This window comes from Anoplolepis gracilipes, chromosome 11 (assembly GCF_047496725.1).
Source record: "Anoplolepis gracilipes chromosome 11, ASM4749672v1, whole genome shotgun sequence".
NCBI lineage: Eukaryota > Metazoa > Arthropoda > Insecta > Hymenoptera > Formicidae > Anoplolepis > Anoplolepis gracilipes.
In genome coordinates, this window is record NC_132980.1 from 5,730,111 (window position 1) to 5,747,442 (window position 17,332).

At 29.7% G+C, this 17,332-nt stretch overlaps 1 protein-coding gene across 1 annotated transcript; it reads left to right on the forward strand.

Moving 5' to 3' along the window:
• The first annotated feature begins 1,032 nt into the window (after positions 1–1,032).
• LOC140671202 (fatty acid synthase-like) lies at positions 1,033–16,561 on the forward strand. The gene is made up of 19 exons (XM_072902384.1): positions 1,033–1,298; positions 2,300–2,550; positions 2,651–2,885; positions 3,103–3,521; positions 5,175–5,468; positions 5,546–5,756; positions 5,844–6,004; positions 6,110–6,427; positions 6,533–7,032; positions 8,573–8,868; positions 8,975–9,379; positions 9,512–10,530; positions 10,870–11,114; positions 11,178–11,871; positions 12,013–12,844; positions 13,298–13,767; positions 15,180–15,434; positions 15,907–16,158; positions 16,240–16,561. The coding sequence occupies exons 1-19, from the start codon at positions 1,130–1,132 to the stop codon at positions 16,339–16,341; spliced, it is 7,128 nt and encodes a 2,375-aa protein (XP_072758485.1). The 5' UTR covers positions 1,033–1,129; the 3' UTR covers positions 16,342–16,561.
• The last annotated feature ends 771 nt before the right edge of the window (positions 16,562–17,332 follow it).

The following is a 17,332-nucleotide window of genomic DNA, read 5'->3' on the forward strand; positions in this document are numbered from 1 at the left end:
ACACGATCACAAGTTTTTTATAAGATAGAAAATCTGTAATCGTATCAATTTAAGGGCTAAAAAGAACAGAGAAATAACTATATTTATACTTATTTATATAAATAATTACATTTACAATTATATTAATACTTTTACTTATAATTAGATCCACAAAATAATTATATTTATAATAATATCGACAGGTAAATTTATTGCAAATAAAAATTCTTTTAACTTTTGATTGCTTCAGTGAATCAACTCCAGGTTTATTTATAAGTTTCTGAACATGTATCAGAACAATCTGTGCAAATTTTATTAAATTTCTATTTTTTTTAAAATAGGTACTAAACATCCTTAAATAGTTTTATTTCAAAATCAATGACTTCCAGAGACCAATAAATAGATTATTTATATTAAATTATATAATTAATAAATTAAGCAGAGTATCAAAAATGGTAATTAAAAATGTTTAGCTTATTATTTAATGTATGTTATAAGTTTTGCATTTAATATTTTATTTTTATTTTAAATAATATATGTAAACTAAAATAAAATTTATTTTTATTTTACAAAGCAAATACAAAAGTGATTATACATTTCCACTTTCACTTTCATTTTTATTTACATTTTCACTTTCTCTCCCTTATCGCTTGCTATGCATTTCCGTGGCAACTTCTTTACATTCTCTGTTGTGTGCGAGAGAAGAAGCACGACATAAGGGCTATCTTTATCTTTCGGTGTCTGCGTCAGCTAGACCATAAGAACGTGCAGTCTAATATTTAAGTCTATGGTAATTTCTTGACCAAATAACTTTACGTATTAGCTCTCTCACATTATGTAGAACAATGTTTTATGTATGGTTCAAACATTTCCTTTGAAAATGATTAGAATTACAAAATTGTACAAAAAAATTTTAAATGCAATGACCTACTGTCAGTAATTATACATTCGCAAAAATTTAAATAATTAAAAAGTAACACTCTTTATATAAATAACGATTCGCTCACTCTATCGTCTATATTCTTATACTCTTTATCTATACTAGAAGTTATATAGCAAATATAGTTTTGACATTATTATAAATAAAATAACACATTTATAATCTATATACTATTGTTCCGGATTAACATATACGAAAATAATTGACATCATGGAAGAAAAAACATGCAGAGAGTGCACTAGTTTGAATTTTAGTGAGGAAATCGTTATTTCAGGTATCGCTGGTAGATTTCCAAATTCAAATAATATGACTCAGCTACGAGAAAACCTATTCAACAAAATTAATCTTCTTAGAATAGATCACGGTCGATGGAAAAAAGGTAATTACAATTAATAGTTTTACATTTATTTGCGATTTGTTTTATGGTAAAATATATACGTTCTCTTGTCCAATAATTAGATAGTTACATACTTACTAAAAAATTATATATATATATATATATATATATATAAATATTTTCCTTTAATAAAATATGTGACACATTAAGTTTGTCTAGTAACAGCGTGACCGATATAACTTCTAAGCTATTTATTATAAACAAATAAAGTAAATTACATATACACTACTCATTCAATACTATGACGCTTTTGTATTGATATGTAATCCAATCATCATCGTTGTCAACTATTGCTTGAGTTTTTCAAAGCATGTTTTCTATCAATTTTAAAGCATTTTTTCGAAATAAAAATCGCCATATCGAATTAATCTGTAGCGATAATTATTTTATCATGTACACTTTTTTTACGTAGATATATATCTTCATTAATTTCCAGACATTTTAAATAAGATTTGCATTTGCTGATGATTAGTTTAATGTTTTGATGTTATTTTCTTCTTTCCACTGGCAGCAAAAGTGGCTTTGGAGTTTTTGGATCGTTGTCTTCTTGAAGAATCCAATCTTGATTGTTGTATTGAAAGCACTTTAGAAAATAACTGTACAATCCGTTTGTTCACTGTCTTCAATCTTTTTCGTGTTTTACTGCGATTCTGGCAAATCATCAACGGTATTTGTTGTATCATTCACTTGTTTACAAATGTTTTTGAATTTTTTATATATTTAATTCTTTTAAATACGTTCAAGATCATATAGTTTCGAATCTTATTAATTTTAGCGCAAGCGTTAAATACGTCATTTTCGAAGGTAAATTGATAGACTGAGGCTTTTTATGCGTCGTAGAGGAAAAGTCCCTCCAGCTGCTCGTTCGAAAATTTTCGTTGTAATGATTGTCAACAGAAGTTCGCCCGATCACGCTCTTATCAGACAGACTGTATATTAAAAATTTATTATTACGTACATGTGATAATTTTTATTTGTAAAAGATCATCCAGATTTACCGGAACGCATGGGAACAATTAATAATGTAGAAAAATTCGACGCCGACTTTTTCAATTTATCTTTCGAACAAGCGCACACTCTCGATTCTATGTCGAGAATGTTATTAGAACATACTTATGAGGCAATTATCGATGCGGGAATTAATCCAAAACAATTACGAGGAAGAAATACTGCCGTGATCATAGGGACGTGTTTTATTGAATCGCAAAAGAAATTTATGTATGAAAATCCTGAGGTAGAAAAAATTATTAATTAAGAAATAAAAAAAATAGTTGAAATAAAGAATTTTTTATTAAATTTATTGTTTACATATGTGAATTGTTGCTTATAATTAGAAGGTAGAGGGTCTAGGCATTGTTGGATGTAGCAAATCTATACAGCCAAATATGCTTTCACGTTTCCTGGATTTGAAAGGACCTTCTTATACAGTCGATACAGCATGCAGCTCTAGTCTTCATGCTATGGCCCTTGGTTATCGTCATATTATGTCGGGTGAATGCGACGATGCGATAATTGGAGCCACAAATCTATGTTTAAATCCCGTCATAAATCTGCAGTTCTTTCGTCTTGGTATTATTATTAAAATTAATTAATATCTCATTGGATTCTATACCAGAGTGTCCGTCTATCCATCTTTTACTTGATAGTAATTGTTAAAAGGAGGTTCGAGTAATATTGTCAGTCTCTATTTTATATTTATTTTTACTTCATAAATTTAGTCTTTAGAAATGAGATATGAATTATAAAACACTCTGTATATATATACTAATACTATATGATTTTTTAGGTGTTTTGTCACCGGATGGTTACTGCAAACCTTTTGATGCCTCTGCTAGCGGTTATTCGCGTAGCGAAACCGTGTCGGTGCTATATATTCAAAAGGCAAAAAACGCTAAAAGAATTTATGCTACATGTAAACATATTAAATTAAATAACGATGGATATAAGAAAGAAGGAATAACGTTTCCGTCGATGCATATCCAGAGCAAATTAATGACAGAATGTTACGAAGAATGCGGAGTATTACCATCCTGTCTAGATTACGTTGAAGCGCATGGTACGGCTACCAAAGCTGGCGACCCTGAAGAAATAAATGCTATTCTTAATGCTTTGTGTAAAAATAGAAAGACTCCGCTAATGATCGGTTCCATAAAATCTAATCTTGGTCACGGTGAACCAGCCAGTGGTTTCACTCAAATAGCTAAGGTAGGATAAGTAAATAACATCTACTATGTTTTTACGATGAAAAAAGTAATATATGACAAATTCTGCATATATAACTAATGATTTTTATTTTTTTATATGGAAAAAAGTCTCTCTACTATTTCGGTATTATATGCAATCGTGAGAACCTCGAAGATTATTGTTAATTAAATTATCTACACAAAAGATCAAATTGTTACGTCTTTTATTTTCTTCATTAATTTTTTTAATAAAAAATAATGAGATTTTTGTAGAACAATTTTTTTTTAATTTATTATTCATTGTAAGCTATAAAATGAGCACATTAATTGCCTCGAACTTTTAAAATATATAAATCTTAATATCTTAGTCAAGTTGCTTAGGAAAGTCTCTCCTTTCCAGTATCAGACAGTGTATAAATCCTTCAAACCTTTAAACCATTTATTCGTTGTCGTGCAACTAAGTTTTCAGATCAATTAAATAATTAAATAAATAAATTTTTAATAATAGTAGTCAAGCAGATGCATTAAGGATGTTTAGCACCTACAATCGGAGCAAAAACTAGTCGAAATTGACGAATATATACTTTTCTCATATATTTTAATATATGATTATTATAAAGATTGCATAAAGTCTTATTATTTATTTATAGTTAGAGTGTATAAATGTATTTTCGAACTTCTGTTGCTTTTTTTTGGAAAATTTTCGTGTTTCTTAAATTATAATGAGAAATTTTTATTATTGACGGTACCTCGATATCAACATTACAGCACAAAATTTGAATTATTAAAATAAAAGAATTTACTCGTACAGAGTAATTTAAAATAAAGGAATTTACTCGTACAGAGTAATTTAAAATGTTAGAATAAAAATTTAGAATTATAATAGTGAATAATGACAAAATATAGAAGATTTTTAAATATTTTTTTGATAAATTTAATAATTTGTCATTTCTCCGAGAAGAAAGAAATGTGGCAATATGGTAATTTTTCATAAGTTGGTCAAATTGCAAATTGACATGTGAGGCTTAGTCGCTTCTCGCTTACACGTTTGTATATAGAGGCTTCTTCAGATGAAAAGATAGGGTATTTAAAATGTCAAAAGAAAGCTCAGCTGAATGCTATATTGTCATGTTTTCGCAATAAATAATATGTCATCTCGGATAATAGGACGAAATTGAGAAAATTATATTCAATATCTTTTGAACTAGTCAGTACTTGACCAAAATTATGTAATTAAATAATTCCTCTACATTTAAACTATACTTTTGCAAATTTAGAATAAATTCCTATTATTATTTCTATCTATTTTAGCTCTTAAATCAACACGATCACAGGTTTTTTATAAGATAGAAGATCTGTAATCGTATGATTTTAAGGGCTAAAAAGAACAGTAATAATTATGTTTATAATTATACTAATACTTTTACTTATAATTAAATCCATAAAATAATTATATTTATAGTAATATCGACGGGTAAATTCATTGCAAATTAAAATTTTTATAACTTTTGATTGCTTCAGTGAATCAACTCCAGGTTTTTTTATAAGTCTCTGAACATGTATCAGAACAATCTGTGCAAATTTCATTAAATTCCTATTTTTTTAAAAATAGGTACTAAACATCCTTAATACAAAATACATATTGTTATGTATGTTATTAATTCCATTTTTCAAGGGCATAATAGCATTTGAAACCGGTCTTATTCCACCAAACATCAATTATACATCACCAAGAAATGATATAGATGCCTTTGTAAATGGAAGCATTCAAGTAGTTACAGAAGCAGTGCCAATTAAGAATGGTTACATAGGCATTAATTCTCTTGGCTTCGGAGGATCCAATGCTCATATGTTAATAAAATGGAATACCAAAGAGAAAATTAATAATGGAACAGGAAACGACGGCTTGTCAAGACTCGTGGTATTATCTGGACGCACAAAAGAATCAGTAAATTTGTTTTTGAACGATGTTAGTAGATATTTTAAGCAACGTTAAAAAATATTATATTTCTTGCAGAAAATTTAAGAAAATTATTTTTCTCGTAGGTTGCTAATCATTCTATAGATGCCGAATATATTCGTTTATTACACGATATTTTTGCAGACAATATAGAGGGCCATCCATGGAGAGGATATATTATACTGAAGCAGTGCACTTTGCAACAAAGTTCAATAAAAGAGATTCAAAATTATGAGAATGTAAAAAGACCTATTTGGTTTATATTCTCTGCCTTAGGCGCGCAATGGCCAGGAATGGGTATAAATATTCAATATTTAACGTTTCACGTATGATAGTACATTGAAATAATGACATGATATAATTCCTAAATTAAATCTTTATCAGGTCGAGATTTATTAAAATTTCACGTCTTTGCAAATGCTATAGAAAAGTGCGACAATATTTTAAAATTATATGATATAAATATCATGGACATTTTAACAAAGCAAGACGAAGAAGGATGCAAAAATGCTTTACATGCATTTGTCAGCATTGTTGCTATTCAGGTATATTATTAAAAACATTATAAATATATATAAAGGAATATGCTCAATTTTTAAATATAACATGTATAATACAATATAAAAAAATAACTCTGTATAACTTTATAGATCGCCTTAGTAGATCTTCTCACATCTTTAGAAATTACTGCAGATTACATGATTAGTCATTCTGCTGGTGAATTGGGTTGTGCATATGCGGATAAATGTCTAACTCTTGAACAAACTATTTTATCGGCATACTTTATTGGTATAGCCTGTGTCGAAAAAAATATAATTAACAGTTCTATGGCAGTTGTGAACCTTGATTACAAACGCCTAAAAAATATATGTCCAGCAAACATTGAAATAATATGCTACAATAATCAAAACAGCAACATAGTATGTGGTCCTGCAGAATCCATAAAAAAATTCGTGAAAAAATTACAGGTATTGTTTTTAATTTAATTTTTAATCAAATTGATCTTCTAACTTGTTTCTTGGTTTGAAAAAATTGAACTCTAAGATTTAATTTGTTTTACTTATGTTTGGCAGATTAACGACATTAATGTGAACGAAATGTCATGCGATATACCATATCACAGTCATTATCTCGCATCTATAAAAACTCGACTTTTATTTGACTTGAATCAAATAATAACACGGCCAAAAAAACGAAGCCTAAGGTGGATCAGTACTTCCGTACCTTGTATCGAATGGTCCAGTCAGGCAGCGACATTATCTTCAGCATATTATCACACATATAGTATTTTAAATGCCATACTATTTGAACAAGCAACGAATTTAATTCCAAATAACGCAGTGACTATCGAAATTTCACCGGATGGCATTCTGCAGCACATCTTGAAGAAATCTTTACATCCAAAAGTGACAAACATCGTACTGACTGAGCGCACTGAGCAAGATACTGATGTAACTTTACGAGAGATTGGAAAACTTTACAATTGTGGCTTACAACCGCAGATCGCTAATTTATATCCGCTAGTAGAATTTCCAGTTAGTCGAGGCACTCCTATGATCTCTCCATCTATCAGGTAAAATGCAGTGTCATAATTAATCTCTCTACATGTTGCTTATGTATAAATAAAAAATATTTAGATACATACGAGCATATAGAGGAACGTGGGGTAGAACGGCATCGCGGGGTACAATGGTGCAGAGTCGATATATTTTTACAGAGATGCTTTCATGTCATGAAATATGTTGCAATTATTGCTATTAGATGTCTCTTTCTGCGTGCTGTTATCAGTGGTCGCAATATTTTTAGTTGAAAGTTGTTAGAAATTATTTAATGCACTTGCTGTGCTCTCCGCCACTGAGTTGTAATTCTTCCATATATTTACATAAGGTAAACAATGATAAAATTTTATTTTATATTACCGTAAATACATTTATCTATTAAAATGATCTTTTCTTATTAATTTCATACTGTGCTTATGTAAATATTGATTAATTATAATTTTTTATATGATCAAAAGTAAATAAATACGTTTTGAGGCTTAATGAAATATTAGCCCACAAAATGTTGTACTTTTTATTTTTATACTAGAGAAAGAAATAGAGTATACATAAATGTTGTCTTTCAAAATTAATACCAACAATTATTACATTAAAGGATATTTTTCCATGTTTAAAAAAAAAAAATATTTATTATAACAAGAGAATGGTTTTTATTTATTAATTTATTGTTTTTATTTATTAATAGTTATCATTTAAAAATACAAATCTAAATCCTTATGTTCTATATATCATATTATAATATACAACTTTTAAGAAGTTTTAGACATCAATGTTAGTGAAATAAACAAGTTTTGGAGGTAGTCCATTATACCCCGCATGAAAAGCATATCACGAAAATCTAAGCTTTTACTAAATCAATAATCTCGTCTATTTAAACTATTATTTTATAATAAACTTGTGTTTTTTCTTATAGTGGATATTCCAAAGAATATTTTTAGTAAAAAAAAGATTGATTTATTTTTTTTTAATATGTTGAAAACTTGCTTAAAGCTTACGTAGGCCGTTCTACCCCATGTTCTTCTATATATAAAAAATTCAAATATATAAATAAGTAAATATATATATATATATATATATATATATATATGTATATACAGACTGTTCGACAACAGGTGGGACAATATTTAAGGGGTATGTTTCTACATGATAAAATAAGACAAAAATTAAGAATAACAAAATTGCGATAGAGGCTTCGTTTTTTAGCTATGAATATTTGAAAATTTGCGTGAAAGGTGTCCGAAGCATGGTAATCCGCAAAATCTTTGACGTGCGTAAGCTACATCGACTGAATCGCTCTCAAAATACTCTGTAACGCAAAAGTACGCAGCAAATTGCCAAGTTTTAGATACCTTTTACACAAATTTTCAAATATTTATAACTAAAAAACAAAGTCACCATAACAATTTTGTTATTCTTGATTTTTGTCTTATTTTATCATGTAGAATCACTCCTAAATATTTGTCCCACCTGTGTCAAACGCTCTGTATATATACATATGTATTATATGTATGTATAATTTATATATACAAATAAGTTTTTAATGTCGGGATATAGATGGGATCATTCTGAAGATTGGTTTGTAGCAAACTATCAATCACAGAAGCGTATACAATCCAGAGAAAGACACATCAAAATCAGTCTCAACGACGAAAGTTATGAGTACATGGTCGGTCATGTAATCGACGGAAAGAATTTATTACCTGCGACAGGATATCTTGCGCTTGTTTGGGAAACCGTAGGCATGATGGAAGGAAAAATATACACAACTATGCCAATAATATTTCAAGACATAAAGTTTATTCGTGCTACTCATTTATCGAATAATGTAAAATTGACAATTAGCATACAAGGTATTTACCAAACTATTAAATCATTTTACAATTATTTTACAATAATAATATTAAAATTATATGATATCGTACTTATATGTGTAATATCGAATAAAAAATATCACAGATAGCGGAAAATTCGAAATTATCGAAGGAGATAGTGTTGTGGTAATCGGAAAAGTGCATACCGTATCAAATCCGGAGAAGGAAATGATTCCTACCAATCTATTACCGGAAGATGACGACGAAGAAGAACACATGACTACTCAAGACATCTACAAAGAGTTGAAATTACGCGGCTACTTGTACAGTGGCTGGTTCCGTGGATTAAAAAGTGCAACCATTTCAGGCAGCAAAGGACATATCTCTTGGACAAATAATTGGGTAACATTTATGGATGTTATGTTGCAATTGCATGTACTTGGATACGATACTAGGGATTTATATGTACCTACTAGTATTCAAAAATTGGTGATCCATCCTGCCCTTCACATGTCAAAGCTGCGAGAAATAGTGACAGAAGAGTATAAACGTATGTTTTTCGTCAATTAAAAATTTCATAATTTAAAACTGAATACATATGTATTAGAAATTGCATTATCATTAATATCATGTAAAGGAATTTTTGGGGGAAATTGCTATTTCAGTTGTTATCTCATTACAGATTTATCAGTAAGGAAATACAGAAAAATCGATACGATTATATCTGGTGGAATAGAAATTCAAGGCGTTAGCGCTACCGCAATTTCTCGCCGAAAATTAATTCAAGATCCCGTTATCGAGGAACACGTATTTGTAGCTCATTATGATCACGCGAAAATTTCTTTAAATGAAGCGATCCGAATATCGGCGCAACTTGTGTTGGAAGATTATCAGATCACTAAAGTAACAGCCATTGAACTAATAGAGGATGTCGATAACGTAGCGTTGGAAGAATTATCATCTTTCTTACTGACTGAAACTTTTAATAATATGCCACAAATACAAGCAAATATTGCTTTATTAACATTATCGAATCGTTTCAATCCTATAGAATTGCCACAAAATATTACAATCGCAGATTTAAACAAACCCTCTATAAATGATAAAGCCTTAATAGCTGTCGGATTTAATCTCTTGACAAAACAACAAAACTCATTAGAAAGACTTTTGCCATTCATAAGAGACGGCGGTTATTTGTTGACACGCGAAAAGGGTGACATAACTAATTGCGACAAGTACTCGAGACAATATGAATTAAATGTTATTCTTCAAAAGCAAACTGAGACTGAAGTGATTGTGCTTCTGAAGAAAAAAGTTCAGATAAAGAAAAGGACTGTTGTTTATATAAATAATGACAACTTTAATTGGCTAGAAGAATTAAAGTTGCTCATGAATAATAAAAATCAGCTTGATAAAGACAGTAGAATCATAATTGTTGGAGAGGGAGACTTTGAATGTGGCTTGTTAGGCCTTGTTAACTGTTTGAGAAAAGAAACAGGCGGGGAATTTGTCAGAAGTGTACTTATTCAAGATCAAAAAGCTCCTAAATTCTCTTTACAAAATCCTTTTTACATACAGCAATTGGAGAAGGACATGACTATTAATGTTTTGCGCTCTAATCAGATCTGGGGTTCTTACAGGCATCTAGAATTACCAGGTCTAGAACCCAAACCTGTACCTACCGCCTATGTCACTCAAATGGTACGTACAAATCTTTGCAAATCTTCAAATAATATATCAATTATTTATATGAACAATAATATGTACGTTAACTTATTTTTACTTTGACGTGAGAAATATACACTCTATAAATTTGTTCAAGTGTATTTTAAGCACCTTACATAATGTTATTTATGTGGGAGCGTCCGAAATGGCCACGTTCGGATTGGACACCACCAATCATATCGACCGATGCTTAAGGTCACCAGCAACGATTAGTTAATCAGAGAGTCCTATTTTGAATTGGCCAATCAGATACGTGGCCATTTTATACTCACTTTATTTATGTTTGTATATAAAATGATTTTTATATTATTATAGGTTCGTGGTGATCTAAGTACATTATATTGGACAGAAAACAATCTATCCATCGAGTCTCATCCCGAAGAGTTGATATATGTAATCTATTCTTCTATTAATTTCCGGGATGTAATGTTAGCCACCGGCAAATTAAATTCATTTCCGTTGGCAATGTCGCAAGGAAGATTTCAGCCTATATCTCTTGGATTGGAATACGTAGGATTCGATACCAATGGACGTCGCGTAATGGGACTTCGTGATAATAAGTAAATATAATGTCATTGAAAATCACTATATAAAATATCATTGACTAACATTGCCCTTTCCAGATGTATAGCAAACGTCGTTATAAAAGACAAAGATTTATGTTGGAACATACCTGATACGTGGACATTTGAAGAGGCGGCTACAGTGCCATGCGTTTACAGTACGTGTTACTTCGCCCTATATATTATTGGAAAGATGAAAAAGGGCGATAAAGTACTTATACATTCTGGTACTGGAGGCATTGGACAAGCAGCTATCCACTTGGCTCTCAGCGAGGGATGCGAGGTATTCACTACCGTGGGTACAACTGAAAAGCGAGAATTTATTAAGAAAACATTTCCCACTATTATGGATGAGCATATTGGAAATTCTCGAAATACAAATTTTGAACAAATGATAATGATGCGAACAAACAATCGCGGAGTGGATATAGTGTTAAATTCATTGGCGGAAGAAAAATTAATCGCATCCGTTCGTTGTCTAGCACGAAAAGGTCGTTTCCTAGAGATTGGGAAATTTGATCTTATTTCTAACAATCCTTTAAATATAAATCTGTTTCAAAAAGGCATTAGTTTTCACGGTATTTTATTAGACAATATGTTTGTCAAAGATCACAAGCATAAATCCCTGTTGTCTAAAATGATGGCTAACGGTCTGAAAAATGGAAAAATCAAACCACTTCAAGTAAATATTTTCCAAAAATCAGAAATGGAGGCGGCTTTTAGATATATGACAAGTGGGATACATATAGGAAAGGTATGCTAATAGTATAACTTAATTCACAGTATTTGTAACGAATATATATTTTATAACAAAATGCATAAAAAAAACTTTTAACCAAAAAGTTTGAAATACTATAATCATTTCGGAATCTCTAATATATAAATATTTTTTTAGATAATTTTAAAAATTCAAGAGGAAGACCAATGTTTGAACGGACTTGTTATGGCACATGGTCGCTATTACTGTCTCAGCGACAGAAGTTACATTATATTAGGAGGTCTTGGCGGTTTCGGATTGGAATTAACTGACTGGCTGATATTGCGAGGAGCTAAAAATATCGTCCTGATATCGCGAACTGGAATAAAAAATGGTTATCAGCGCATGAAAGTTCAATTGTGGAAATCCTACGGTGTAAATGTACTCATTGTTAAAAATATTGATATCTCCGATCGTAACGACTGTGAACATCTTTTGCGAACTGCTGAAAGAATAGCACCGGTGGATGCGATATTCAATCTCGCTGTGGTGCTGAGAGATCACATTCTGGAGAATCAAACCACGGATACCTTTATGGAATCCTTCAAATCGAAAGCCTGGGCGGCGCAAATTTTGGACAAGTTATCCAGAAAAATGTGTTCTAAACTACGGCACTTTGTAATGTTCTCTTCCGTTTCTTGCGGCAGAGGAAACGCTGGACAAACTAATTATGGTATGGCCAATTCCGTCATGGAGAGGGTGTGTGAAAAAAGAGCAATGGATGGATTACCTGGATTGGCAATTCAATGGGGAGCCATAGGTGACGTGGGACTTGTCGCAGATATGCAAGAGGAAGACAAAGAACTTGTTATCGGTGGCACTTTACAGCAAAAAATATCCAGCTGTCTCGACAAACTCGATATATTTTTACTTCAAAGTCGGCCAGTCGTAAGCAGCATGATCGTTGCTGAGAAGAAAGTAGAATCTTTCGACATTAACAATATAGTGGAAGCGGTCGCCAATATTCTAAGTAAATATTTACACGTGCGCAGACTCGATTGCTTGTATCGCTTATATAATTACACAGGCCTGCAAAATGGAAGCTATTAAAAGCTGAATGAAAACTGTGAGCGATTTCTTACGTAATTTGGTGCGCTGAATCCAAATCTGGCGACAGAATTCGTCTATCACGTCAGGTTATCGAAATATTTGAAGTTAGAATGCTCAAAAATGCCCATTTTTACCTATTTTAGAAAAATATTGAAATTAATTTGGATCCCACACAATAAAGCTCTAAAATATTTCGATTACCTGACGTGACAGGCAAATTCTGTCACCAGATTTGGATTCAGCGCACCAAATTACGTATGTAAGAAATCACTCACATTTTTTGAACAACTGAACCTTGTAGACCTATGTTATTATTGTTAAACTTTTGCATGAAGTATAAAAAATTATATTTATTTTAATTTTATCTTATCAGATATAAAAGACATAAATATGATTAGTCAAAATGTATCACTGGCTGAGTTCGGAGCAGACTCTATGATGGTCGTAGAAATCAAGCAAACCATGGAACGAGAATTTGATATCTTTTTAACTGCACAAGAGATACGGAATCTTACTTTTGAAAAACTCATTGCGATGTCCAATGCAAACAGCGATAATACGCAAGTTGAACAGTCAATCGAAATAATGAAACCAGATAACGTTGTGAAATTATTTGGTATTGTAAAGGACGAAGACTTTGTGACAGAAACTTGTTTAGATCTTTCGACTAAAAAGGAAGAAAATACTGTCCAAGTATTTCTTATACCAGGAATCGATGGCTGTGAAACTGTATTTAAACACTTAGTATCGAGTGTTAAGTTTTCTCTAACATTTCTACAAATTAGCACAAACAATATTGAGGTTACAAACATAATATCGGAAACGACGAATTATCTTTTAGAGGTATCACGTAACCTGAATTAAACTTATCATTTTTTTTAGATTTTTTTATGCTAAATTTAAATTTGGCTCTAAAGTGTCATAACTTTACGAAACATGACGTAGAGGAGACCGGGGTTGAAAGTAACATTTTTTAGTTTTGATGAAATAAATAAATTCTATATTTTTCTTAGAGATTTAATGTTTATTTATACGGATAAAGTTGAAGATTTAAGATTTGTTTGATAGAGATAATGTGTCATTAAATATTTTGAGAAAAATGTTATAACCCTGCAAAACGACCGAGGAGAATTGTTATTTTCTACTCCGACTTTGGGGTTGAAAGTAACAACGCTGTAAGTTGTAACACAGATAGATACAAGCTGAATTATAAAATGAGAACTAACAAATAATTAAAAGTAACTTTAATTAATAATACTCAACATATTAAAAATAATCAACGTAACATAAATTGTCTTTTCTTTAATTGACACAATATAAATAGTATTTCTTAATCAGTAATCAACGCAACATAAATTGTTTTCTTTTTACTTAGCACAACATAACATTAGCGTCTTAATGACATCAATTAAATGCAAATAATTAATTAAAATAAATTGTTTTAGTTCTCACTCGAAGACTCATCTGAGTAGCAGTTGGAACACACAAAATTTACTTTATCAGATTTTTTAATACAATGCTCATGTCTCATAATTACATAATTAGTTAAGTATGTTGATTTATTCATACAATATTTTATGTTGGAGTAAGTTGTAACATGTTACAATTTACTCTAACGGTATGTTATTTCTAATCCCAAAATACGATACATTCTAAACTAAAGTATTTATATTAAAAACGTTTAAAATATAATAAAATGACAACGTATATTTGTCTACCAATTAACTCATAAAATATGAAGAAAAAATAATTGCTGATAAAGTGTAAAATTTACGAATAAATCCCAAAAAATATCATTGAAACTTATTTACTCACATGATGTGTAGTTATCTCGTACACAACACTCGTTAATAGAGTAGCACTAGAAGCATCATGATGGCAGCGTAACAGTGATAAACAAGTATTTGACCCGTTTTGTTTTCATAATGATATCTATTTTCTTTACAAAGTTATCAGCTGTGTTACAACCTATCCCTGTTACTTTTAACCCTGGTCTCTTCTACTTTAAATATGATCAAATACTCATTTTTTAATTTTCTGTCTTTTTTCTCAAAATTGTAACATGGTAGAGTAATTCTGCGGCCGAATTCAACATAAAAAAATTTACAAGAAATTATGAGGATCTATTCAGGTCTTAAAATTCTGTTGAACTGTAATTTTATGTTTTATTAATTGAAGAATTGTGTATATTATGTATTTATTGTTAAAACCATAGACATTTGCTGTATTACTTAAATATTTAAATATTTTTACAGCACGTATCATCAAGATTGAATGATAGAAAAGATTTTGTAATGGTAGGATATTCTTTCGGATCTATTTTTGCAATTGAGTTAGCAAGAAAATTAGAGGCTATGAATTATAAAGGGCGACTTGTGCTCATCGATGGTGCTCCTCAACAATTGCGAACAATGTATGAACATTATATATCATCTTCTAATGACACTGAACTTCAGATTGATATATTAACCACTGTTATGGAAGTTTATAAAGCAGGAACCAGTAAAAAGGTATAATTTCTTTTTTTACACTACATATATTTCTCGTTACAAATATTAAATCATCTTATGATTTTTATATTTTTTTTTATTTAATCAACAGTCATTAAAAAACAATCATATTAGAAGTATTTAACTTTTTACAATCTGATATTTCTGACATTTCATTTCAGTCGGTTATGGGCAATTTAATTATTTCCCCTTGTATTCTATAACTTATATGTTTTTCTATATTTTAATAATCTTTTATATTACATAACACACATTAAAAAAGGAAGAAATCTTCATAAAAACGTATGCAATCTTTAATACTACAAGAAAAATTTACAAAATTGCTAAAATGTTTGTAAATAATCATAAATTTTTATGTCAAAATAGACTGATAATCTGGAACAAAAAGTAATGTTGAGATTCAGTAGGACTGCAAAAAGCTAGAAAAATTTTTCAAAGACATTTAAAAGACGTATAAATTCATTTTCAACAGATTTCAATGATACTGAAGGAATGTAAATCTTGGGAAGAACGGTTCGATAATTTTGCCAAATACTTTTTGGCAATAAATACATCGCTGTCATTCATAAATCTAAAAACACTATGTACAACAATATATAAAAATGTAGTCGCTATTCGACAATATAATCCTTCCGCACTACCGCGTATTAAATCACCTATAACGTTGCTAAAAGCTAGCTTATCATATGTTCCTGATATTGAAGAAGATTATGGTTTGCACAAGGTATTTTGACAAAGTTTTGCTAAGATCCAATAAATTCATTTTAACAAAACTTTACCATTAATAAATTATGTTATATTTAAGATAACTGAAAGTAAAGTGGAAGTACATTATATCGAGGGTGATCACATAACAATTTTGGGAAACAAAAGAGTGGCAACTGCGATTAATGGCGAGACACTGTGATTAATTGTGAACAACTGCGATTACTATCGCGCAAAAGTGCAAAAATCCTAATTCAACGACAGCTGCAGTGCACTAAACGCTAGAAATTCTTGCAAGAATTTTATGGACTAATCAGGATAAAGAAATCTTGGTTTCTCGATTGTTCAGTTAAATTCTTTTAAACATTTGTAGGATCTAATCGACAATAGCTGTGGATGCGTGATTAAAGATTCTATCCGAAGCGTAGCTGTTAAACAATATACTGAAATTGGAAATGGTTTTTTAATTAAATTTAAAAATTTTTTACTTTGTATTAATTTTTAATTTTTAATTTTCTAAATATTATTATTTTTGTAAAAAACATGGAAACAGTTGTTTTGTGCAAAAAGTTTTCTCAATTAAAATATGTTTTTATTAAAAATTTTTATTATATATATATATTACAATTTTTATAATTAAATCCGAAATTTGACACGATCTGGCCATATATAACATTTTTTTAGATGTACTATATGAGATTTACTACATTTTAACAAAATTTTTTTTATTTAAAATATATTCATAAGATTGACTTTTATTGTGTAACTTTCACAGAATAAATGATGGAAAATATACTTGAATAAATGTCAGAATTAGAATTATTGCAGAATATAATTTCTTGATTTTTAATTATAACTATGTATGTATTAATATATTGATAATAAGTCCAGCAATTAAAAATGTTTTCATGTTTATTATTATTATTATATTATATAATATTATATTATACTGATTGTACTGTTTTTAAATTTAAAATAAATTACGACAAAAAAAAGTTATAGACAAACAAAATAATTGTCATATAAATTGCGATATGTCGTATTTTGTATTTAACAAATTTTTAATTTTATATATATTGTTAATTGTTTTTATTATCATATTAAAAGAATCTCTACAGGTGCAGATAAATATAATAATTTTGATACGGTAACAACTCTAACGAAAGAAATATTTTTATAATGCATTCTTAAAG

Bases quoted from the DNA above. Each gene is read 5' to 3' on its own strand.
- LOC140671202 (XM_072902384.1), top strand. From the start codon at position 1,130: ATGGAAGAAAAAACATGCAGAGAGTGCACTAGTTTGAATTTTAGTGAG. The intron at 13,768-15,179 runs GTATCACGTAAC...ATATTTTTACAG, and splicing joins CGACGAATTATCTTTTAGAG to CACGTATCATCAAGATTGAA. The intron at 16,159-16,239 runs GTATTTTGACAA...GTTATATTTAAG, and splicing joins AAGATTATGGTTTGCACAAG to ATAACTGAAAGTAAAGTGGA.